At 34.1% G+C, this 17,198-nt stretch overlaps 3 protein-coding genes across 5 annotated transcripts in view; 2 read left to right on the top strand and 1 right to left on the bottom strand.

Annotated features, from left to right (window-relative positions):
- Positions 1 to 3,655: 3,655 nt before the first annotated feature.
- On the bottom strand, positions 3,656 to 8,044 carry LOC133845107 (uncharacterized). Of its 3 annotated transcripts, none has more exons than XM_062279470.1 (2): positions 8,026 to 8,044; positions 3,656 to 4,085 (listed from the first exon to the last, which is right to left on the bottom strand). In XM_062279470.1, the coding sequence occupies exon 2, from the start codon at positions 4,049 to 4,051 to the stop codon at positions 3,773 to 3,775; it is 279 nt and encodes a 92-aa protein (XP_062135454.1). In that variant the 5' UTR covers positions 4,052 to 4,085; positions 8,026 to 8,044; the 3' UTR covers positions 3,656 to 3,772. The 3 variants fall into 3 exon arrangements, with proteins under 3 accessions (XP_062135454.1, XP_062135453.1, XP_062135452.1); XM_062279469.1 differs by lacking the exon at positions 8,026 to 8,044 and adding an exon at positions 4,263 to 4,465 and having other exon boundaries at positions 3,657 to 4,085; XM_062279468.1 differs by lacking the exon at positions 8,026 to 8,044 and adding an exon at positions 4,164 to 4,464 and having other exon boundaries at positions 3,658 to 4,085.
- Positions 8,045 to 11,422: 3,378 nt separating this feature from the next.
- The window catches only part of LOC133846199 (uncharacterized), a 51,188-nt gene continuing 45,412 nt past the window's right edge, over positions 11,423 to 17,198 (top strand). Inside the window, 1 exon segment of the mRNA XM_062281007.1 lies at positions 11,423 to 12,485. Coding sequence (XP_062136991.1) covers positions 12,465 to 12,485 — 21 coding nt within the window. The 5' untranslated portion in view covers positions 11,423 to 12,464.
- On the top strand, positions 15,065 to 15,932 carry LOC133844392 (uncharacterized). The gene has a single exon (XM_062278346.1). It carries the CDS (start codon positions 15,133 to 15,135, stop codon positions 15,826 to 15,828), a length of 696 nt encoding a protein of 231 aa, XP_062134330.1. The 5' UTR covers positions 15,065 to 15,132; the 3' UTR covers positions 15,829 to 15,932.

The raw sequence follows: 17,198 nt of genomic DNA, 5'->3' as shown, positions 1-17,198 counted from the left end.
ATTTAAATTAACTTAAATTTAATATGATTAAACGAGTAAATGTTTTTAATTTTGAATGCAAAACTATGAAAAGATTCTCTAAATGGTGCATTTTACTTAAATTTGTTGAAAGAAGCAATCTTATTTTTGAATTTCTGTACTTTTAAGAATATTTCAATTTATGAATCACCCTAAGACCCTCATTTGAATCTCTGTACCTTTAAGAATATCTCAATTTATGAATAACCCTAAAATTCTCACAAAACTGACCCTTAACAACAACATTGCTAGACATTTGTAAAGATAGAAGAACGTTTTCATAATTTTTATTCGAAACTATTATGAAATTCAGTCATGTCAACAGCCAATTTGAATTTATCGTGATGTCTGCTAAAAATATTTGGCATCCAAACATGTTATTCTATGTCATAAATAAATAAACGTAAGGTACAAAAATAAAGACCACCAAAACAAAGCGACTCGACATAATAATGATGATGTTCTATTAGTCTGAGCTGTTTTTCTTTTGTTTTTGTTATTGTTATTTTTTGAGTGAATCCTTGGCAATGCTTAAATGCTGTTTAGTTGGCCTGCTCATTGGCATTTCAGACAATGTGCTGTCAGTTTTACAATTGTAATTTAATGGTCTGGCAAATAAAAGAACATGCAGTAAAAAAAAAAAAACAAGAACAGCGACAACAACAATATTATGTTTGACAACTAGCGAGAACATCTAATATCTTTTGTAAATAAGCAAAGACAGATGCAAAAAGAAAACGCACAACTTTGTTTTCCGAATATTTCGTGTTGCTTTGGCTCAGTTTTCCAAAGAGCTTTTCGAGTGAAAATTCGGTCCGAGTTAGTTTGCTCCACCTGTGCAAAGTGTTCTACACACACACACACACACAGAGAAGGAACTTAAGAATGATTTTTCGCTTATTTTTAGCAACTGAATTTAGCGTTATTTTTTCGTATTTTTTTCTCCCGCTTTTCACTGCTCATAATCATGTTCACATTTTCATTTTCCACACACATTTCACCTGAGTGCATAGATACACACAAAGCAGAGCAGAGCAGAGGCCATTTCGTAGTTGGGCCGACGGCAACTATACAAATACATATATAAATATATGTATATATATCGGTGTGTGTATATAGATCGTTGGCTGGCCAGTTTCGTATCTTCTAGATACTTAGTGCTGTGTGAACGGCTCTGGCCATAATTTTATTTATTTTATGTTTGTTCACATGTACCTACATATATGTATATACCTACTTATATGTCTGTGTATATAGTATATCTGAGAGGGGGTCTAGAATAATATTTAACATTTTGTGTGTACGCTTGCCACATTTTGGAATGTGTAATAATTTAAAAATATCTTGGCGAATATGTGTAGCAAGCGATACAACAACAAAAAAATAAAGATAAATAAGTCGCCTAAAAATAGCCTCAAAAAGCAGTGGACAGTTTTTATCAAAAGCTAATAGCTCTATTGATCATTCGAGGCAGAAAATAGCAAGACAGGTAGAAAAACACTTGAGATACATATAGGAGGAATATCTACATATATTTTGCACCTGTGACATCTTCTTACAACTGCGCTGAGGTCAGTGATGACATGCAAGATGTCACGCAGAAAAGAAAGAAAGAAGGCAATCACTCGACTTGCCTCAACTCAACTCGACTCACTCTTCTCGAAAATTGGGTCAAAATTGTTATGATCACACAGATACACACTCACACACTCTAAGTTATATACTTAGAAGCACACGCCTGCTATGCAGTTATATATAGACAAAAGCATCAGCTTGTTGTTGTTGTTGTTGCGAGTACTCGTCGCTCACATGAGGTGTTTTCCTGCTTTATAAAGTGTGTGTTTGTGTGTGCCCATTTGACGAGTGCTTCGGCCACTTTTCGCATGCCTCACTTGAAGCTTACTGCTGCAGTTGCAAGATCACTTGGGGGCTTCATCTGCCAAGTGCTGACCAGATAAGCTCAAGTGGCTGCCTGCTCCACCTCCTCCTCCACCTTCTGCTCCATGTGGGTGGTTGCCTGCCACAAAGGCCACAAATTCCAACAGCCCCAAAAATAAACTTGTTAATGCATTTGAGATGCAAAACAAAACAAACATTCATGCAAACGGTGTGTACATTAATGCATTTCCTTTTCGCCAAAAATGTTGTTGCACTTCTTCGCGTCAACTTCAAATCGAATCATGAATCTCACACAAATCTTGATGATTCACAGACCTCGCGGTGTGCCCATAATGTCAATTTGGCCATTGTGCATCACTCAAAAGACCATTTCGATAAATCCGAGTACTTTTTATTTTGTGATGCCACAGTTGTTAGCCATCATCCATATACCCGCCCCAAAAAACAAATATCTGCTTATAATACCCTGTGACGTGTGCTCGGCCAACAACCAACAAAAAAAGTTGTGAGTCATTGCAGATACATGAATATGGTGGCTATATAGTGTGGGGATAGGTGTAGCTGTCTATATCTTGGATGCCGACAACGTGGGTGCCTCGACGAACTTGCCAACGAATATTGAATGCAATAAGCATTCATTATTCTAATTCGAAATTTCAAACTATAACAAATTCTAAAATTAACACAAAATTGCAAACTGGGAAATATAAACACATTTCAGAATGTGTTGAAAGAGTTATAGATTTATATACATTGTCTCATATAATTGTTCAAATTAAAATTCTATATTTAAAAAAGTAAATAAATGAAAACCAAAAAGTAACGTATTTACTATTTGAAGTATTTTCTTAGTGCCCCATTTCATTCGGCGTCGACACATTTTTATTTGTCGAAAGTGATTAATCGTCAACCAAATATACTAAGCATTTACATATGTGAACCACAAACTAAATGAGAATTTAATTTATGCCTACAGCATGCAATTTTTTGCTGTCGATTTTAATAACATTTTAAATGGCCTAAAATTCATTTAGTGTTTCTATAGATGCTCAGACATTCTGCGTCATTTCACATACAAATAGCGTATTGCTAAAATTAATTTATTGCATTTAAATGCACTAGCTAAGGGTAAAGTCATTTTCTTACCTAGAAGGTGCCATTCACCTTCTTTGATACTGTATAAATATATATTTCTTGCTCATTTAAATTTTTAAGATATTTGACTTTTGTTTGAATTTATGATAATCTTGATATCCATTTAAATTTTTATACATTTTGATCACAGTCTAAAATTAGTCTTTGTTTACATTGCTGATAATAAATATATTTTGGTTTGTCACTTAAATTTTTGTTGACATTTTAATCACAGTTCTAAAATTAAATTTTGTTGTCAACTTTTTATATTAGATTGTTCTTAATAAATTCATTAAATTATTACCTTTAATATAACCTTAAAGAGAATTAAGTTCTAAAATTTAAAAATTGTAACTTTATTTTGTTCATGTTCATCAATAAACAGTTAAACTTTAATTCGGCACATTCCAAATTTGAATTTATTCATTTGTGCGCCTTTTATATTTTTTTGTATTTCTTGCGAGCTTTAGTCAAGACACAAACCACATTGCTGAGTGAAAACTGCGCAGCGCAGTAAGAAACTCGGCTAGTTTCAGTAAACGACACACAGGTGGCGCTATCAGCGCTGCTGCTGATTTAGTATATGATCTTCTGCTTTAAAGTGTTTGAATGTTTATTACTTTAATTTATAACTAAACAAATTCGTATAAATCAATTAATATTAACTTAGAAAGAACTTAGTTCTTTAAAACTAAACAAATTCGCAAAAAATAAATGAATATCAACTTAAAAAGAACTCAATCAAGTTGGTCAATCGACGCATATTGACATAATTGACCAGCATCAAATAAGCATAGCAAACGTAAATGTATGCCCACCATTGAAAGTGCACTGGATCCTTTGTCCAGCTGCCCCTGTGCCCCCAGGCACCGTATCTATGCGGCTGCAACACATATCCATAGTGGCGTTCGGTGAGCAGGCGACGGAAGGCGGCGCCGGTCAAATAGACGACGCTCAGCAGCAAAATGAGGCGACGCAGGTGGACGAGGAGCAACGCCATTCCCGATTGTTTGTTGTTGTGTGGCTTCTATCAGCTGCAAACACACATATTTAATTGTATATTAATGAACTCGCACTGTCTGATTAATTTGCATTTATAACGGGGAACGCACTCGATTTTTTCGCACTTTTAATTATCGCATTTGCCTCGTGATGCCCAGCAGCGAATTTTCGTGAATTTCGCTAAAAAAAAACTTATTTATACTTTTTACCTTCTTCTTTCGTTTGGGTTTGTTCTCTTTGTTTTCATCATATATTTCGTATGCTTTTAATTTATTTTGAAACTGGCAACACTAGCAAAAAAGACTTTTTAAATAAATTCTGTTTGTGCTTTTGGCGGTAGATTTAATTTTGAGTATTTAAAATAAATGTTTGAAATGGTTTTCCATAAGTAAAGGATAAATTAAGTCAAGTGGTTGCTTAAACTACTTGAATAATTGAATTTTGACAAAGCAAAAAGTATTTTTTAAATAAATTCTGCTTGTGCTTTTGGCGGTAGATTTAATTTTGAGTATTTAAAACAATTATTTGAAATGACTTTCCATATTAAATGATAAGTCAACGATAAATAAAGTCTGGTGGTTGCTAAAGTTGCAAAAAGAAGAAGAAAACTAGCAAAAACTCTTTTTTAAAATATATTCTGTTTGTGCTTTTGGTGGTAAATTTAAAATTGAAAATCATTTCTATAAAAATGGTTTTCAATATTTAATGATAATTCCATGAAAGTCAGGTGGTTGCAGCCACTTGAGCAGCAGCATTTTGACATAGAAGAAAACTATGTCAGCTTGCCACTTGAAAGACAGCCCTAAGCACAACAACAACAACCACAACAACAATGAAGCAAACTCTTCAAATGCCTTTCAGCACAGGGCAGCCTGTGATTACGGCCATAAAAACTATATAAAAAAATCAACAAGCGGCGACTACGTTGCGTATACATAATGCCTATGCGTATACGTAATTTGTGTGTGTGGCTCGTATAAAATACTTGAGACGTGGCACTCCAGTAACCTTGAATCAATCCACAGCCGCTGTCAGAGAGCGAGTGAGTGAATGAATAAGTGAGAATAACAAAGGCGTCGATAGTTGCAACATTCTAGAGGCTAGAGTGAGGTTGGTTAAGAACAATATTTAAATTAAATATTGGCACACAGGCGAGCCAAACGCATGAAAGATGAAAACGAAACGAAAATGTTGCAACAACGCCAAAATGACGGCAAATGTAAACTCTGAAAACTACAAAATGTTTAGCTAAAATGTGATCCGGACGCGTGCGAGGTTTCTGCTTTTCGCTTTTCGGGTTTTTTTGTGTAAATAAAGACACAAAAAAATATGTATAAAAGAGGAGGAAAAACTATTAACTGCATTTTGCGTTTATTATTTTTAGCAGTGACATGGATAAATGGAACAATCGACACGCAACGTTTTATTGGCTAAAAGCCCGGCATTCTCTCGCCTCTGCTCAAAATATTTGGGTGTTGTTTCGTTGTTGTTTTCTTTATTCTTTATTTTACGCAATGTGTGAAGACACATCGAAGACACAATCCCAGACACCAGGCATGACATGACAAGACCAGACCAGACCAGACCAGACCAGACCGTCTGTTGTTCTGTTGATATTGACTTTACGCTCGGTGGATAATAAGGTAACAGATTGCGGGAGCACATCTTTGATCTTATTTACACGCTACAGTCAGCTTTGCGGATAGCTTGATAAGCTGTTGAATTAATACATGGGCATCTATATTTATTACTTCATTTTCAAAGGTATGGAAGCATTACTCATAAAATGAGTAACACATCGGAATAACTCAATTCGAAATTTTGCATTAATTTCGGTGAATAAAAATGTTAAAAATCTCAAACTTCTTTTTATCCATTCAATTTTTTTTGTATTTTTTTGTATTATATTTATTATAAATTAATATTCGATTTATTGCGAGCACGTTGTGTGGTTTGTTCAAAGTTTTAATAGTGACTGACTCTAACATAATATGAGTTCTTACATTAAAAGAGTTTATCTCTGGGATGCAACATACAAGTTGTTTGTATGGTATTACACATACGTAGTATTATAATTTAGTAGTATTATAATTTAATAAAATTCTCAATTGTACAATATTTGGCAAAACTAATGTACGTTTAATATTTTGAAGTTTCTTTATCGAATCGATTTTTACATAAATATTAACTTTTATGATTAGTATTGAATTTACTATCCCTGGCTGCCTTGGCCCATGGCTAAAATAATAACTTGTCGTAAAGTAATGAAATATCTATGTATTTATTTATTATTATTGTAGCTTAAATTTAAATAATATATATAGTAACTAAAACATCAGGTTGTGCACTAATATAAGCTACAAATATATGTTTAGTGCACTAAATGAGAACTATAAAATAAACAATATAATTTGGGTAGTCTTTTTATGTTAAATATAACAATTTTTGAATTACAGTAATTATTATTATTAACAATTTTTACTTTGCCAACTTTTTTGATTGTTCGTATTTTAGTATCCTCAAATTGTCGCATATTATACATTTATTTATATATTATTTTTAACACATCCTCATAAGTTTCTTAAGGTACCGAAATTTAATTCGGGCATGAAAGCGTTATAATAGTCATATAATTTTTATTAACACGCTTAGCTAAAGGCTAAATCAACTAGTTATAGCTAGGTTAAAAAATTTATTTATAATCTATGCTTTAATAATAATGATAATAATAAATTAACACTAACTTATTGCTAAATCTTCAGCTTGACTAAAATTTTATAATAATAACTGTTATTATATTGTAGGAATAGTTGTTTATTTTGAATATACTTTGCATCACTTGTGCTGTGATTATTATTATCATTATCTTCAATATTCTCTGACGCCCAGCTGCAAGTGACACAACAGCCCAAAAATATAATGTATACGTTTGTTTTATGGGCACGCAAACAAATCGCTGCGCTGCACCGACAACTCCTCCCCTATTAATTTTATTAACTAGCGTTTGCATCTCTTCATTGCATAATCTGTCGCTGCTGCTGCTGTCCCCCTTCATCAAGCACTCCACTCCACTTCACTCCTAACCCAACCACTTCCACTTCTTTTGTGCATAAATTACAAACTCAAAATCGTAGAAATGATTGAATGGCATGCGCCAATGGCAAACGCAAGGCGATGGCGTCGCTTTGCTTGCCGATCTCGCCCGGATCTCTGCAAAGATGTTTTTTGGTTTTTCGGTTCCGTATGATTGACCGCGTTGTGCACCTCGCTGGCTGCTCCCGGGGATTGCCGGGGTCTGACTTTTATGGCTGTCGGTGTATTTTTTATGGCCTGCCCGAAATTCATTTCTCGTTTTTGTATTTTCTATCTATGTGTTTCTCGATTTGTTTGCATTCGGTTTCTGGAACTGAGATTGAGGCTGATGCGTTGGCGTTGGCGTCTCGCACGCATCACGGAAAAAAAATGTAGATATTTTTGGTGGAAAGCATGCGAAATGCACGCCTGTTGCGGCTCTTTTATTTTTTAATGCAGCGTTGAAAGCTATTTGTATCTGTCGGTCAGATTAGGTTAAGTTTCCACGCCTCTCTCTGCCGCATTCGGCATCCATTGCAACAACCACTGCATGTCTTTCGTCAAAGTGTCGAGCCACTTTGTTTGCCCTTTCCCTATTCCCTTTCCCTATTCCCTTTCCCTATTCCCTTTCCCTATTCCTATCCCTATCCCTATATCTTGGTCTTTGGGCTATTAGCTATTGATGCCCTGCTTGGATTTTTAGATTTTTCCCAGATTTTCAGGCAATTTAGCGTCTTTTGTCGCGCATTCTGATTTATGTGACGGAAGAGGAGAAGAGTGGAAAACAAAAGGCGTCAAAAGCACAGACGCAAATATCATTTGAAATGGGTTTTTGGCATTTTGCGAAGCACACACATATTTAGTTTAAATAGTCACTAAAATATCACATCTAATACTCACACGCTGCAGGCTAAAAGGCAATTTCTCTATTTCGAATTTTCAGCATTTTTGAATGGACGTCATCTCAGGGGCTAGCCGCACGCTTCCGGTGCTTCTTCGTCGTGTACAATATCTTTGGCCGGCTGGCTGGCTGGCAAAAGTGGCACACCGATCGTTATTTTTAAATGAAGAACTGAACCGCGCTGAACTGAACAAATATCAGTGCACTGCGATCGCGATCTGCGATCATATGTGTCGCTCTTTTGGCTATACGAAACGGGATGAGATGAGTTGAGTTGAGATGCGATGCTATGGGATGCGATGCGATGGGATGCTGAATGTAGTGCGAGTATCTGCATGATATTCATAGCAAATATCTGTGATAAATTCATGCCAGTTGTTTTGAGTGGGCCGAGATTGTTGGCGTAGGCGTAGGTGGAGATGCGGGCGGAGACGGGGAAGTTCTCATTTACAAGATGCAGCTACAAAGCACATATATATTTGGGGATCTGCAAGGGGAAGAATATTTAAGCGGCAAATTTGCAAAATTGTCAAAAAAGTTGATGTTTACTATAGATTACTACTATTAAAAATATAACTCGACTGTGGGATACCCGATCCCCACTTTAAATAAATACATAATATTGAGGTATTATTCTTAAAATACACCAAAATATATTTGTGCAAAATACTAAAATATGCCGATGGCTATATTTGGTATATTCTTAAAATATACCAAAATAATATACTACACAAAGCTACTATCTTATCCCATTGGATATATTTGGTATATCGATATACAATCAAAATATACCATAGAGTGCAGAATATACCAGATTGTCAGGTTAAGCAGAGAGGACCCAATTGCAGTATATACATGGCTATATCGTCTCGGCTTTTGACGCTGATTAAGAGTATAACATATGATTACATATGTTTCTCTATTACATACATTTCCATGCGGCGCAAAGATTTAATTACCCTCTAACCTATGGGTAGCGGGTATAAAAACAATATACAAACTTATTATATGGGAAAATATTACATTACATTGTTCAAAGCATTTTTATTTTGAGGATTGCACACAGAAATAATATTTAAGCAGCAAGTTTGCAAAGCTGTAAAAAATATGGGATGAGAGATTACTACTATCAAAAACATATTAACAATTTACATAGGTATATAAGTTTCATTTGGAATAAATAATATGGGCAAATCCCAGAAACAGTCCACCAGCAATCAATTTTTAAATTTCACATTTTGTATTTTTTCTTTATATGGAACATTAAAGTAGATATATATATTTTAAGTATTTAAAGCAAAAAATAAATTTCGATCATTATAAATGCACAAATTTTTATCAAACCCAATTTTCATTATAATTTTCATAATTTTACTTACATTCGTGCTCTGCGCACACCTTCAAATCCCTATTGTATTCTTCACAATTTTTTGCGTCTGCTTGGGCTCACCTACAAATCAAAAGTAAATCACGCTGAAATAATTGTTAAGCACATTTATGAATATAATAAATAATGTTTAGTTTAAATAAAAAGATTTTTTGCCTTATGTTAATGCCAGCGGAAAAAGTGTAGCGTGCGACACGTAGCGTGCGACACAATGGGTTTACGGCTTTGCTAAAAATCTATAAACATTATTAAGACCAAACGATCGGTTTTTGTCTTCTAATATTCTTAACTTTTTTTAGGATATTTACTTTGCATACTTCACTAAAAATTGCGTTTGAAATGAACATTTTGAAACTAACTTCCACTTTTTGTAGCGTGCGACACAGTGACTCCAGTGAAATTGAATCTTATACCCTCCGAAAGTACTCTCAATTCACTCTAAACACATAACAAAAGTTTACGGTAAATCTTTAAAAAAAAAACCCCAAAAAATTGATTTTCATTAGCCAAAATCGTGCGAATGTAGCGTGCGACACGTGGGATTTGCCCATATGCCAAATAAAATTGTTTTTAGATGTAGAATTGCAAAGAAAGAACAAATTTAATATTTTGTACACATGTACCTATATATTTAGAGGATTTTAAATTGAAAAAATAATTTATAGGGAAATTTATTTATTTATGACTGATATCAAAAATTAAAAAATATATACATAAATACGAGTATGTGTGAAATCGGTTTCTGTGCAAAATTATATTCATGTAAGAAATACAAAAAAATGACAATATAATCAATTTTTTAGATTTGTAATTTTGTCGTCCAAACTGAAATGGTTACTCATGATTACTTGATCCAATGTGTGTTATATGTACATGATATAATTATCAAATAAATATGACAAATTGTGGCCAACTGAAAGTTATTTTTATATCAATGAGATGTGAAATAAGTTACATAAATAAATTACTAATGAGTTGCAATAGGTTTTAAATTCAAAATTTGCTTGTTTTGTTATTTCATATATTTTAAAATAGAAAATTTAACTAAGAAGTTTAAGCAAGAATTTAGTGAGATATAAGTTTCGTAAGTAAATTATAAACGAGTTGCAATTGCTTTGAAGCTCAAATTTACTTGCCTTACTTTTTTTCTTTTAATTTTTAAAAATACAAAACTCAAGCGATTACTCATGAGTGAATTTACGATATGTACAAGATATTCTTAGCGACGAATAATTTCTAATTTATGAGACAATTATGTACATTATAATCAGAGCGAAAATAAATGGTAAATAAAAAGCAATTTGTTGCTGTTGTGGGCGAAGAAGTTGACAGAGCAAAAAGAAACGTAAAATCAAATTGGGAACTTGCAAAAGAAATTGTTACGAAGTTCCTAAGGAAATAATAAGAAAACTTCAAACTGCAAAATTTAATATTAAATTACAAAACAATATCAAGACCTTTGAACGCTTACTCATCGAAATTTATGAGCAATTCCAAAGATATGTAGACGCAGCTATTTATAGAGCATCATAATTCGATCATAAGCAAAATACTTTCCATTTTTTGTGTGTTGTTAGACAATTTTATCAGGCTATTTATCAGATAGAATTTACAAAAGTTGCGGCTGTCGAAATGCAAAAACACTTTCGGACCGAGTCGAAATGGGCTGCTGACCGGGCGGCCGATATACGAGTATTTGCCAGATATATACGCGTGGCTATATACAACATGTTTTTCTTTTTTGTATTTATTTATTTTATTGTTGCAATTTTTAAACGCAACGCCAGGCAAGAGATTGAGAGCGCGAAGTAAAAGGAAGAGAGAGAGACAAGTTCTCTCTCTCTCTCTCTCCCAATTTTTCTCTCTTGGTTGCGATCTTCTCGCCCAAAATACACGCAATGAGAGCTCACGATTGAATAAATTCAGTTCAGTTTTTCGAGCGTGCGAGTCGGAAAATCTCGGCACAGCATTTTCCAACGGGCAACGGGCAGTTTTTCTTTGACAACGCGCCGAGACGCACGCGACGACGTCTCCGAACAAACACGTTGAGTTTTCAATTCGAGTTGCAAGTAAATGCGGGGAAAATGCGACAAATGTGTGTGCGGCGGATACATTTTTTGCTAAATTGAACTGAATATAAATAGCAGCAAAAGTTTTCTCTGTGTGTCTTGTGTTGTGTATTTTTTGTGTTGTCGGGAAATAAAACACAAAAGAAAAGTAGGAAAAAAATAAGAGACACACGCCCAAAAATACGCATAAAAAAGTCCAAATCGAAATCGGAATCGGAGCGACAGCACATAAAATATCAGCGCATAAATAAAAAAAAGTAGAAAATTGTTGCAGTTGTCTTTTGCCGGCTGCATTCTTGCCTCCTTGATCGCTGACTCTGCCGGCGGATTATGTAAAGTGGCAAAAGGCAAGCGAGCTCGTTGTCCCAAGGGCCGATCAGTGCAAAAAATACGCACGGAAAACTTTTCAAGAAGCAAATGTATCCATTGAATGTGTGTTGCCATTTCTCAATCTCAATCTCTCTCTTGCTCTCACTCTCTCTAGTCTGTGCATCTCTGTCACCAGTTTTGTCGCCAGTAAATGCATCTAATTTATTTTGCATCTATTGCAATTGAGGAGGCCACCGTGGCAGCATCAGCATCAGCAGCGTCGAGTCGATGCATCCGAAAGATACGCGCGTCGTTTGTCTAATTGCCATCAGCAGTTACTTATTTGTTGTGCCAACTATCTAAGTGTGTGTGTGTGTGTGTGTGTGTGTATTGAATTACGAGCTAAAATGCAAATATACAAATTGATGCACATCAAGTGAAAATGAAATAAACGGCAAAGCTCTTCAACAAAATGCATCTACAGCTCAAATTGTGCAGTGCGAATTTCATGAATAATTAACGAGCATGAATAAAATCAAATGAAATAAAATACAAATAAAAATACAAAATATAAAAAAATAAAAACAAAACGAAAATAATTCAAAGCAAAGGAAAAAGAAAATAAAACGCAATTGGCTATTGTGAGGCGAGTTGCCAAAATAACGTAATCAGCATGTCGTCCTATCGAAGTTATGTAAGTGAACTTTATGCAGCGCCAAGTATCTACAACTCTTCACTTGTATCTGTATCTGCGAATGTATCTTTATCCCATTCGTGCATTTGCTGTGTGTGTGTAGTTCAGCAATTTCGACAGCTTTTGTTTGCCATTTTCTATTTTGTTTATTTCTAATTGTTTGTGAGTGTATTTAGCATCTAGTTTATGTCGCTATTCAATGTATTCACCCACTCACAACACACACTCACACTCACTCACTCATTCATTGTTGTGTATTAATTTGGCTTTTCCTTTCGGCCTTTTCAGTCTTTTTTTTAATTTTTGCCAAACTTTTGTTGTTCTCAGTGCTCGAGGTCAGGCGTGTTAATGGCCCAGTTCCATGATAAACAATTCTCTAAACTTTTTGGCCATGCGTGTTTTGGGTAATTGATATTTGATTTTGTTGTTCCAATTTGCATAAATCGAATGTTTCTCGCTTCACTCGGGGGAAATGCCAGACCTTTGTTTCATTATGAAATACAATAAAAAACTTTTTGTTTAATACATAAAAGTTTCAATTTGCGTAGATACTCGTTATTTGTGTTTATATTGAATATGTTGTAATCTTTTGAACGCTTGTTAGTGCATTTATTTTAATTTTGTTTAAATATTTTGAAAGTTTATGTTACTACATTATATTTCTCAATAAATGAAATAATTTTCCAGGGAATTTTCTTTCATAAATGTAGAAAGTTACAGAATGAGATTTGAGTTTTAAATTAAATATTTTGAGAATATTAAATTGGCATAGGTTTTGCTTGACAAATATATACAGTGTGACGAAATTAATTCACATAATTTTAAAGATTCAAATAAGCAGCTGCAACAGAAGTTTGAGATTTAAACAGCATTTAGGGAAGAAATAATATGAAGGTGATGAGACCTTATTAATATTAAGAAATTATTTATTATTTATTTATTTATTATCCAGTCAGCAAATATAGTGTTGCTTCAGATTTTTATAATATTTGCATAACATACAAATATTTTTGTAAATTATTGAAGATAAGTCAAATTTAATAATAATTTGTCAGAGATAATAATAATTAAGCAGAGATAAACGACCGTATCATTATAAATTTATACAAGTATGAACGCTTCTTTTTAAATTAAAGCAAAACAGTTATATATGTATGTATATATATATATATATATATATATATATATATATATATATATATATATAATATATTGAAAAACTACTAAAATCATGCAAATGCTATATTTCTTATATTGACATAGTCTATACTCAAAATATACCATAAAGTGCAAAATATACCGAATTGACAGCCAAAGCAACTAAGACCCGTAGTAAGCAGGCGTTTTTTTTTAGCTTGATAAAATATAAGCAAGCGATTGAATATTTTGTATTTAGCATTGTTGTTTTTTATAGTTTGACCTGTCTATTCATAGTTTAAATACCCCACTCGATAAGGGACTAGATTTTAAAGACACCAAAATCGTGAACATGTCACACACATCTGATCCTTTCGTCGCGTTTATGTGACCCTTTGGCACTTGGTAAGCACTTTAGTCATAAATCAATTAAAGTTTGTGCTCAGCAGCCGAGGACGCTTAATAAACCGATAAACCGATCAATTTATGTGTCCAACAACAAGTTTCCACTTTCGTTTGCTTGAAGTGTGTGTTTGCGTTTATTTTTAGGCGAAACTCATTCTAAAAATGTACGAAAAAAGGAAAGAGAATAATTTTTTTTTATTATTGTTGCGTTTGTCGCTGGAAGTTGTCTCGTTTGTTGTTGCTGCTGTTAGAGAGTGTTGCTTTTATGGGCAGAAGGAAGTTGTAAATATTTATGAGCGACATAAAGTGGAAAAGTTGTCTCCTTTGTGGACTGAAGCACGCACCACCTAATTAATTTTGGAGAGTGTGAATTTGCCTAGGATTTGTACAACATGATGTTCTATTAAACGAAAACAAGTAAGAAAGTCGAGTACACTCGACTTTAAGATACCCGTTAGGCATTGTGAATTAATACAAAATAGTGCGGAATTAATTTTAAAATATTTCAAATTAATACTTTGAATATACCAAAGGCTATATTTGGTATATTGGTATAGTACTACATTCTAAATATATCATGAGCAGTATTCATTTTAAAATATACGATACACGATACTAAAAATATACCAGCTTATATAGACATAATACTACATTCAAAATATACCGTATAGTGCAAAATATACCTGAGACCCGATTGCAGTTGGCTTCAAAATTTCGCGTGTTATTCGACTTTTGTCGATTTGGGTTTGCGGAAGTAGGCGTGGCAAAAATGTTAAACAAAAGATATCAAATAGCATCGAAAAAATTATAGCTCTATCTCTCATAGTCTCTGAGTTCCACTGCTTCATAAGGACAGACGGGCAGACAGACGGATAGAACATAACTATATCTTTCCGGTTGGCGCTGATCAAGAATATATATACTTTATGGGATAGGAGTTGCCTCCTTCAACCTGTCACAACCAATTCCTAGAGACATATAGTTCTAATACCCTTCAATCATATGTATACGGGGAATAAAAAGGGGAGCGGGTGGGGTAGGCTGTGTTAACAGAGTTAACAGTTATTTGTACAGACATTTTATAGTCAGATTTAAAGTACACAACATGCCCAGACGTCGTCGACCCCGTTGTAAGGTGAAACCCTTGATTGCACTGTGCCAGGACCAGGCAACAGCCGGGGACAGCGATGGCAGCCAGGATGATCAACTAAACGAGAGTAAAAGCGATGACCTGGACACGTCCACAGCTGTGGCGACCCATCCACATCCATACAATACCGCAAGTCTGCTACCTGATTGGGAGTACAAACACTTTCCGGAACTGCACAATCAGCTGCCGTGTTTGCCCACATTCGCCGATGTCTTCGGCCAGCATTCGGAGGTCATCTTCCAGGAGCATAGACCACAGAGCAACGCATCAACGGATCGTCAACTGCGCGCTACGTTGTTGCCCGATTTCTTTGGCCTTGGCGGTCTCGTGGCTAATTTGCGAGCGCCGCGGGGGAATGCTGTGAATGCTGTGCAATTGGCCATTGGCGAGGATCTGACCACATTCGGGTTAGATCTGACCAGTCAGGGTGACATCTATGTGCACTTTAATGGCCCCTTTACACAGCAGCCAGCATCCCGCAGCTCAGCGAATTGTGCCTTGGAGTTGGGCATGCGGGGAATGCGGGATGCCATGAACAAGTATCCGACCCGTCCTCCGATCTGGGAACCGTTTGTACCTGAGACAAGGGATTTGGGTCTGTTGTTTCCGGTGCCGAAGTTTGCGCAGCAATCGCGTAAAAAATCTGCCTAGTTTGATGTCCATTGGCACCTTTACAAATTGTTGTTTTATTGTCTTTGGTTATTTGTCAGCCAGCTCATATTTCGCTTATCATTAAACAAATACATATATTTTAAGAGTGTATTTCATTGGTTGTAAATAAGATATTAAATTCATTGGAAAATATTTTAAACTCTTTTAAAGTAATTTAAGTATAGCATAATGTTTTTCTATTTACCACAAAAATGTCTATTTACTTATATTATTTAATGAGGAACTTTATTAAACTGTTTGAATACTTTCTTGGAAACTGACACAACAAAAATTTTAATTTATTTTACCCGCTACCAAAAGGGCTGACAATCTGATATATTTTGCACTCTATGGTATATTTTGAATGAACACCTATATCAATATAACAAATAATTCTCTATTGTGATATATTCATCACATAAGTTTTCATATTTATTTTTGAATGAAAAATGAAATTATTGTGATTATAAATATAACTCTTGAATTTTACGTTGAGTCCTTTGCAGAAATGATTGGAAAATTGGTTTTTATATTCACTTTTGCTTATCCAACAACTTTTTATATGCGCTTTTCAATGGAGGCTGGAACTAATGCGAAACGCGTGGCGCTTTATTTATATTTATATTTATTTTGATTTAATATGCAGCGTATTTGTTTTCTTTATAATTTACTACGCTGTACTAATCCATCGTTAAATTAGTTTGTTTATTTCTTTTATTTATTTTTTAACCGGCAGTATTATCTGGGCAAGATAGCAAGAATTCCTAGTAGTAAAATATGTATACTAATCTAATATGTAGATTAGAATAAAACATAATTATTTATTCAGTGTTTTGTTTATTTAGCCTTTTGCAATAAGCATTACTTTCTGCTTATGTGAGAGTACTGAGAAATAGCCAATTTGGAATTTTTTATGGCTGGAAAATTTTGTTTTAACTTATGCTAACAAATAAGAGTGGCTACCAAAGTTTCACGTCATAGCTAATAGACTTATTTGTATCATATTGACATTTCATAAATGCTTTTTGGGTTGCGGAAACTACAAAATTAATTTTCAAATATCTAATTCTGCTGTTGAATTTGTTCCCAAGCTATACTATAATACTTTGCCTCTTACGAGTAATAAATCAAATTTTGTAATAAATGGACAGACAATTAGTAGAACAACTTAATTTATGCATTATGAATTTCTGAAAAGAAACTTATTCTAGGAAGTATTCCAATGTTTATAAAATAATCAAGAGGAAACTTATTCTGGGAAGTATTCAAATATTTATGAAATAATACAACTTTCTTCATTGGTTCAATTCAATTTAAATTTACGACAAAGTATCTTTGAATACAACCTCTCATTTATTTTATCTGCGTGC

This window comes from Drosophila sulfurigaster, chromosome 3, assembly GCF_023558435.1.
Source record: "Drosophila sulfurigaster albostrigata strain 15112-1811.04 chromosome 3, ASM2355843v2, whole genome shotgun sequence".
In the NCBI taxonomy this organism is placed as follows: Eukaryota; Metazoa; Arthropoda; class Insecta; order Diptera; family Drosophilidae; genus Drosophila; species Drosophila sulfurigaster.
This window is presented reverse-complemented; position numbering and strand designations above follow the sequence as displayed.